The sequence below is a fragment of the Cynara cardunculus genome, assembly GCF_001531365.2.
Source record: "Cynara cardunculus var. scolymus isolate 2C chromosome LG 16, CcrdV1, whole genome shotgun sequence".
Taxonomy (NCBI): Eukaryota; Viridiplantae; Streptophyta; class Magnoliopsida; order Asterales; family Asteraceae; genus Cynara; species Cynara cardunculus.
This window is the reverse complement of record NC_037543.1, coordinates 17,767,785-17,777,204: the sequence shown is the minus strand read 5'-3', so window position 1 is coordinate 17,777,204 and position 9,420 is coordinate 17,767,785. Positions and strand designations below refer to the sequence as shown.

The following is a 9,420-nucleotide window of genomic DNA, read 5'->3' as shown; positions in this document are numbered from 1 at the left end:
GTTAGAACTCAATGATTATCCTAATTATATTTTAGATTTTTTATATTTAAAATGAGATGTTTATCCTGTATTTGATTGTATTTATCTGCAGTTAGTTACACGAATTCAGATATGGGATGAATTCGGATAGGGATGAACGGGTTTAAGAGTTTTTAAGATTTTAAGAGTTTTAGCCAAATGTTTTATAACATAGTATATATATATATATATATATAGAGAGAGAGAGAGAGAGAGAGAGAGAGAGAGAGAGAAAGAGAGAGAGAGAGAGAGAGAAAGGTTCAAACGAGAACGCTGACTATTTAAGAATATAAGAAAAGATCGTCAATATACAAAATCATATGTGATTTTACATTAATGTCAAAAAATGGAATCGTGCGACTTTTGTCGTGACTTAAGTTGCGGGTGAAGCTACGTTGAATCATGTATGCTTTTGTAACTTGTTTGAAACTGCCTCCATATATTTTATATATATATATTATATATATATATATATATATATATATATATAGGCACGTTCAAATGAAAACCGTGCAATTCTTAGAAACCGTGTAAACTAATTTTGACCAATAGGAAAATTTCGTTTATTTATAATTAAATTTAATCATTAAGGGTATACTGGTCATTTGCATTGTTTTCTATTAAATATAAAAATTATTAATAAATCTTAATTAAGGTAACATAATAAAGAAAAATTTATAATGGTAACATTTAAATATTTAATTAAATTATAATATTAAAAATTGGATTTTCTTATATTGTGTCTCAGTTTATTACTGTCAAGATTCATGAAAATCGTAAGTTATTAGATTAATAAATCCATGAAATCAATAATAGAATTAAAAAAATTCATAAAACCGGTTTTCATACATGATGAAATTGGTGCATGGAGTAAGTGAAAATGATTATGAAATAGATGCATGTAAAAATGGGTGCATGATGAAATAAGTGCAGCATGAAATGGGTGCATGATGATATGGGTGCGTGAAGAAAGTGAAACCATTTCAAAAAAGATAAGAAAAGCCCGTGTAATTAGCGAAAAGTGAAACAATTTCATCATCAATAGCGTGAAATGACAAATGACTTCTCAAACTATGCTGGCCGATGAAATAGGTGATTGAAGAAAATGAAACCATTTCATGGTTTCTAAGAAAATTTTGTGTAATTAGTAAACAATGAAACAATTTCATTATCAAAATGAAACGAATCCATCTATCATTAACATAAAAATGACAAAATCTGAATAAGTAGTCCATTTTAATTAAATACTTCATCCCATCTTTCAAAAATCAACACTGATTTGGGAATATCAAATTTATCATAACGTTAAACTTATTAAATATAATATGACTTTAGACCCTTTTTAAAACACAAAGTATGAAAAAAAAACATGATGCATTGAGTATTAAAAGTACTCAAAGTTAGCCCAACCATTTTTGGGCCTTTGGAATTCTAAAATTAGCTTTTTGAAACTAAAGGTGAGGAGCCCCATGTCAACAAATATTCAACCGGTGCATTATCCATTAGTATCAATGGCAAAGTCTACCATCAGTATTGGGGGATATCAGTTTAAAATTCAAGGAATAACCAAATGAGGCCAATGATAGCATTTATAATCCATAATCACTGAAGCAAAAGTCGGCGCTGTAACATTCGTCAAATGAAATCAACGACAACAACTTTTCATGAATAGTACAAGGAATCGAGAAACACAAGTAACAATCTATGATTTCCTTTTCATGCGAATTGCAACACGTTCTCATTGGACACCATTTTGAACTCTGGCATCAAAGCCATGATATGGAACTCACGAAGCAAAGCATGAATTATGTGATAGGGATGCATGTGGATTAGCTTTAATATCATTTGCAATCAACGTCTGCTGCTGCATGCTCGTTATCTGGTTTTTTGCACACACCAGTACTCAAAAGAGTCAACATTGCAAGTCAATACCTTCTCAAAGGAGAACAAAATAAGTAAAAAAAAATGCATTAAAAATACAAAGGGATGAATGGTATAAAGTCTAAAGCACTCTACTTTTTACTGCAATTGTAATACGGTGAAAGATTTAGAATAACATACTTCTCTTTCTCCCCCGTCTTCCAAACATATAAACAACAAGCACTCTGGTATGAATCTCTCACTTCTTCAACACCATCCTTCTCATTTAACTATGTTATGCTCATTCATCAGGCTCTTGTCTTGTTTTTACAAAGTGATTGTATCAAGCAACTTACGGTTTTGAAGGAATCAATAAGACTCACATCAAGGCTAAAAATATGAATTTACAGATGACACGAAGAATGCACCTCTAATTTCCCTTAGAATCATGTTAGCAACTAAGATTCTAATTAATTACCAAGGTAAAACCGATTTGGAGCATTATAACCGGTTACTTCCAAGACCACTAAAAAACAAAAACAATCCACACACCATGTTGGGAATTAGCGGTAACTATCTGTGTATTCAACAACGTTGCTATAAGTATATTCATACATGAGTATACATCACATGAGATCAATGCAAAAGGTAGGTATTTACTCTAGTAACTTTTTTTTTTAACTTCTCAAAATGGCTTACACATGACATGTCTTCGTTACCGGTGCAAAAGGGGTGTTTTGGATGAGTTTGTAACTCTACTTCTAATGGTTTGACTATTTGAAAGTCAAAATTACTAGATGTGTTTTAGATGAGTTTGACTCATTCAATTTTCAAAGTGAAACCATGAGTTACAATAAAAAAAAGATGTTTTTGATGAGTTTGAAATGATAAGTGTATTTTTTAGATTCTGATAGTATAATAACTGTAAAAATGAGCTTTCCGAGGATCTCATAAGGATTCAAAAAATTGAATAAATTAAGAACAAGGAAAAATAAAATATTTAAAAGCCTATGGTGATCCTTCGGTAATACCCAATGGTAATCCTTCGATAACTTTTAGCACCACTGAAGGAATTCTGACGGAGATTCTTGTTGTCAGCAAAACTCATATGGAATATTTTGCTTTCCGCAATCCATGCGTGATCCTTCGCAAACCACCAAAGGAATACTGTTATCGATGGTGATTGTCAGAAAAAAATACATGTATAGTAATATTCATGATAAAAATAAAACCATATTTAATTAAGTTCCTTAATCATAACTTAATAGGATTAGAGACCATATTTGTAATTTTCTTAGAAAAAATTTAATTTATTCCAAATAATCTAATAGTTTTGACAGAGGATAATAAATTAATTCGATTTTAATATTCAAAAATAATTAGTCAGAATCTAATTTATATTAGGGTTTGATTTCCCACTACTAGAAAACAAGGTATCGACGACGAACATCAGTGAGAGAAAAAATCTGCGAGAATTGGCCAAAAACAGAATCTTTCGTTGATCTCTCGCTGATCTGCGAGGGATCAACGAAGGATTGGCCTCGCTGATCTGCGAGGGATCAACAAGGTAATGGCCAAAACCAGAATCCCTCGCTGATCTTATAATTTTTATTCCTAATTTTTAAATTACACATTATTCTTATAATTTTATAGATTGATGATTTCTAGGAGAAGAACAAAACATAGATGAGACTACTAAAAGAAATGGGTATTATCGACGGATTTTTCCAATGGAATTTCTGTAATTAAAGTCAAGGACGGCTTTGACATATAAATATTCGACAACCATTTGATAACGAAACTCTAATTTTTCCTTTATTACTCGTATTTTTTTATCATCACACGATATATATGACGTGGTTTCATCAACCATCCGTCGATTAATGTTTGTGAATAGTAATTGAAGACATGAAATCAGAAATGGCGTCGAACAACTCATTGGCTTTCAATTCGTCATACAATTCGATTCCATGATAACCTTCTCCAAGGAAACACTCATTCTCCACACCCTTCAACTCCAACATCTTTGCGAACCCCATTTGACGATCGATCAACAAATCCCCATAACAACCCGTCACCATCACCCGCCAACCCACCTTCTTCATCCCACCCATCACATCATCTAGGCCACCACCCGCCATTGGGTTGCAATACTCATGCTCCCGACTTGAACCAACAGGCAGACTTAAATCCCACATTGCATCGCATCTTGATAAAGTCAGCATCCCCCCGGTGTCAGCCAAACGGATCTCCGCCCCTGTCCGCTCCACTCCTCCGATGAACAGATGGTGCAAGATCACCCCTTTGATTTTCAAGGGCTCAAGATCGTGAAGTTGTCGGGATGCACGAACTCCTACATGATAGGCTAAGTTTGCACCGGCACTGCTTCCCATTAGATAACAATCGGAAAAGTCAGCGAAGTCGGTCAACCATGGATCTTTTGATGACTTGATCCAATGCAAAGCCTCCATCCCGTCATCGTAGGCTGCTGGGAGGCGATGTTCGGGTGCCAGGCGGTAGTCCACTGACACCACCACGGCGGCGAGGTGCGCTGCTAGATGGTTGCAGAAATTGTGTATGGGGGTTGTTGCTGCACTAAATAGAACAAAGCCACCGCCGTGGTGGTAAACGACGAGAGGAAGCTTTCCGACGGAAGTAATTAGGGTTTCTTTTGGGAGATAAATTCGAACGCCGGTTTTGCACAAATTGTCGTTGATGGCTACATCTTTACTGAGCACAGGGTTGTTGGAATCTTGATCCGGTGTGGAAGGGGAGCATGGGAAGGATATGAAACGAGTGCATGAACCGTCGGGATTGAGTACTATGAAGGGTTGGTTGTCACCGGCCGGAGATTGATGATCGGACATGATTGGAGATGAATGGTTGGATATGGTATATGGGTAAACTTGAATATACATACATACATACATATATAAATGATTTTTTTTAATTTAATCATTTTTTAATTATATTATGTAAAATATGGATTTTGTCTGAGAATCTTGACTTATTCTATCGTCTTATTAGGAACATATTTTTGGTTTGTTTCAGATGTTACGTTCAGCCTCCGTAATCGAATTATTGAAATATATTTATCAAAATAAAACAGATTTTTCTCGACGTATGGTCTCTTTTAACCACTCGAGCTTGTTTCAGGCCTCGAAACGATGATTTTACGTGTTGTCAACAATTTTCCGTTCTCAATGTTTGTTTGAGACTTGTTTCATTTTCAACCAAAATCTAATTGGGAAATTCCTTTTGTTTTTAGTCTCAATATTGGAAAATTAGTTAGTCTTTGTTTTTAGGATGTTTAAAGAAAGAATTACCTTCTCCAAAACCTCAAATTTATTTTGAAATTCAAGGGTTGTAAGGGCCTGTTTGTTAGCATTTAATGAGTTATTGAAGCTTACACGTTATTCGGTCAGCTATACATGATCGTTTGACGATGGCAGCGCAGTCCAATGGTTTTGGATGCCTTGGGCGGAGAACCAAAAATATGTTCCTGATCTAATAAACAAAATCACACAAACTTTTAAAGGGTTTGGAACCTAGTCAACAAAGCATCATTGTTCACAAACACATTAGATAAGTAAATACTAAATATGAAGGAAAACACATTGGATAAGGAAAACATCTAAGAGCAAAATTAGATCGAAATCATGGAATTTGCACTGCTCACTTGAGAGCAAAATCATAGGCACTATGAGCGACGATGGTGGCTGGGCAACAAGGCGAAGGAGAACAGAGCGTTGAGCCGGGAGGGAAGGACGGGAGGTTGAAGCGAAGAGGAGAAGGGAACTAGGGATGAGCCAATTAGGAAAGACGAGGTCAAGGTGGAGACTGGAGGCCTGGAGCGGTGGAGACGATTAGGGAAGACGAGATTGGGCTATGATGATGCCCCTTAGGCTGATGATGCTAGGCGAAGGCCCATGTCGCCCATGCCTAGGGCCAGCCCTGGGTGGTGACTTAATGATATAGGAACTGACATATTCTATAAGCTTTTAGGGGAGCTTTATATAGAAGACAAAGTTTTTTCAAATCCTTTCTAATTAAAAACACGTCCATTCCATATATGAAAAAACTCCCTCAAACAAAAACCCTTCTAATCTTTACAAACAAATTAATTTACACAGACAGTTTTATCCATACAAAACTTAATATAAAATCAATCAAACGGGCTATAAGTGTTCTTGTTAGTGACCTGGGGTAGTTTTCCCCTATATAGACACCCAAAGTATTACAATTCTTATTAGTTCATTATTATTAATCAAAAAAGTAAGAGTTCTTCTCTCTTTTTCAAACTCTATTAAACTCATTTTCTCTCTAACTTTATGTTCTTGAAACTTTTTTTTACGAAGAATAGAAAAGAAAGGGGAGGGAAAGTTGAGGAATGTACAAAGAAGATCGTGTTGTTGAAACTCTTTTAGGAGAGAAATGATAGAAAACAGAAGAAAAATAATGATAATTAGTGGTGTTCGCGGTCCGGTTTGGACGGTTTAACTCTTCAGACCACAAACCAAACCGTAATGGCGCAAACCGAGCGGTTTGACATCAAGTGCCCAGACCGGTTTAGGCGATTTGAGTCTTTAATGGACTTTAAATATAAACTTAAAAAAAACATATATAATTTAGAAATTTAGATTAAATATCCATTTTAACAAAACAAAATATCCTGACAAATAAATGTAATAATTAAACAGCTCTTTAGTCCAAAATTCAACCAATCCAAAGTTCAAACAAATAAATATATAATAAATATTAGAAAACAAAACAAATTAACAAAGTTACAACTCCACTATGAGTATTAAGTAACAAAATCCACGACTTCACAACCATCAATTCTTGAGTCTTGAGTTATTGACCAAACAAAATAGAAACCAAATCTTAGTGTTTAACAAAAGTCAAAACAGTAATATATAAAGTGCGAACAAAGTTCACAGCTTCACAATCCATAAAGATTCAATCTTTATCAAGCAGGAATGAGGAATCTGTAAAAAAAAGTGACATCATATAAATTAGAAGGATAAACGATTGTATGAAATGTGTGAAAGAGGTAGAAAACTAATCAAAGCTTACGTTATAGCAATCCAACAACTTTCTAATCAAAACTCCCAACTTCAGTCTTCAGATGGGCTTGGTGGATTTATCTACAAAATTCAAAAATAAATCAGATAAACAACATAAATGAAAATAACATAATCTAAAATTGAAGTAATGTAAAATTAATTTAAATTGATTACCCGGTTTCATATTTTCGTAAATATCCATCTCTTCCAAAATATAAGCCAAATCTAATGGCAAATTCGTGGATCTCAACCAATTTTGACCATATATCAAAATTTCAACCATGGAAGGACTCAATGAACTCCGAAAACAATCAAAAATTGTCCCTCCGGTGCTAAAAGCGGACTCCGAAGCCACTGTTGATACTTGGATAGCAAGAACATCTCGAGCCAATGCCGACAAAATAGTATACTTTGATGACGCCACTTTCCACCATTCTAAAATTTTGAAGTTCTTATTTTTCCTATCTTCATGTGTTCACCTAGGTATCTTTCAAGCTCATTTTGCATGTCCAAAGAGTTATCTTCATTACATTCTTTAATCATCAATCTCATATTCAAACGTCCTAACCGAATCTTCATCATCGAAGTCTACTATTGGCACATGATCTTGTGTTTGATTAACACTATCTGCTTGATGCTCTACTTTAAGCTCACTAGTATAATGAACTACTATCCTTGAAAGACAACTTTTGATGGAATCTGTGATAATGGTAATTTCTTCCTCACTATAAAGTTGTCTCAAATAAAATGTAAAGTATTTTAATTTGTATGTCGGATCAAGTACAATAGCCACATAAAGAATCACACTTTGTTTGTTTGTAGTCCCCCAACAATTATAAAATTTCTTTTTCATCCTTACAGTCATTTTCTTCAAGTTTTCTTTATCACTTGAACACCATTTGTTAACTAACCCATGAACTAGAGACAACTCGTCAAATTAAACATTTGAAGTAACATGCAAAGAAACACTAAACTTTAAAGTGGCATCATAAAGAATCTTCAAACACTTACAAAACGTGGCACATTGCTCCCAATCCTTAGACGTCGATAGCCCTATTGAATGAAGGAATCATCCTCTTCTTCTAATAACTTAAAAGCCTTCTCATATTTTAAAGCATGATCTAACATCAAATATGTGGAGTTTCATCTAGTAGGCACGTCCAACAAACAAGTGCTCTATCTTCTTTACATGTATTTTTTGCACAACTTTTAAATCTTGCTAACGTAGAGGAGGAAGATCTAACATACTAAACTGCATTACGAAAAGCATCTACAAAATAGTCCATTTCTTTCAATCCATCACCCACAATTAAGTTTAATATATTGGCTGAACACCTAACATGCAAGAATTCACCGTCACAAACGGCACTCTTCCAAATTTGCAATCTTTTCTTGATATGTTGAACAACCCCATTGTTAGAAGAAACATTATCGACAATGATAGTGAACACCCTCTCAATACCCTAATTTTTAAACACGACTCAATAGCTTTTCCTATTGTCTCTCCTTTGTGGTTGGACACTTGATAAAAGTAAGATTATTGGCCCTTGCCATGTTCATCCGGTGAGAAAAATTACCCAGTAAGTATTTACACCTTGATTGATAATGAAATGAGGTTTTAGCTCAACAATATAGATTATGTCTTCAATACTCATAGAATATAATTTTCCACATTTGCCGTTTAAAAAAAAGGTGTCCTTGTGAAATCCAAAACCCTAAAAGATCTAGCATTCCTCGAATTTTGACCTTCATGGTTCCTTCCGTTTTTCCCATTTGCAAATTTTTACTCGTCACCTTCTTGTTGCGTCCCTCCTTTGTTTATGTAGATCGAGATGCTACAATCCATCGCTTTCAAGGTGTTTATTTTAGTCTCCCACTTCGTTGTAAAACTTAGTTGGATTTGGTTATGTGCACGTAAGACTCATTTTTGGCCTCACGGTCCCATGCTGAAAATGGCACTCTTCTAAGGGTGTTTGACAATCTATATAACGGTGTTCATGACATATGCATCAATGTAAATTTTGATCCAACCTACCAAAAAGGTAAAAATTCAATTAAATGTTGATGAAGGATAATAAAATATTCGAAGAAAAAAAATAAGTGAGTAAAGCAAAGAGAAGGTATATTCTTGATAAAAAAAAATCTTAGAATTTAAGGACTTCTACGTCTTTTTTATAAAATAAAAAAAGTAATAGTGGTGATAAATATAAATACTTTATTATATTTAATCATATGTTGTCGTTTTTTTAAAACATGATTATAATTTTAAAAAAGATCATATTATTTGGTTTTTAATATGAAGATTATTTAAATTATCTATTTTCATAATAATATAAATATTTGATGATTTAATTTTATTCAATAATTATTGATACATTTTGTATATCTATTGTTTCTATTTTAAAAAAAAATTACAGTGATGAGCTTGGATTATCCTGAATCTTCCACTACGTTGGTGATTGTTGATTTATCAGTT

General features: G+C 33.9%; 1 protein-coding gene across 1 annotated transcript; it reads right to left on the bottom strand.

The window, feature by feature from the left end:
• Positions 1-3,666: 3,666 nt before the first annotated feature.
• Positions 3,667-4,745, bottom strand: LOC112529061 (carboxylesterase 1-like). The gene has a single exon (XM_025140136.1). The coding sequence runs from the start codon at positions 4,743-4,745 to the stop codon at positions 3,759-3,761; it is 987 nt and encodes a 328-aa protein (XP_024995904.1). The 3' UTR covers positions 3,667-3,758.
• Between the last annotated feature and the right edge of the window lie 4,675 nt (positions 4,746-9,420).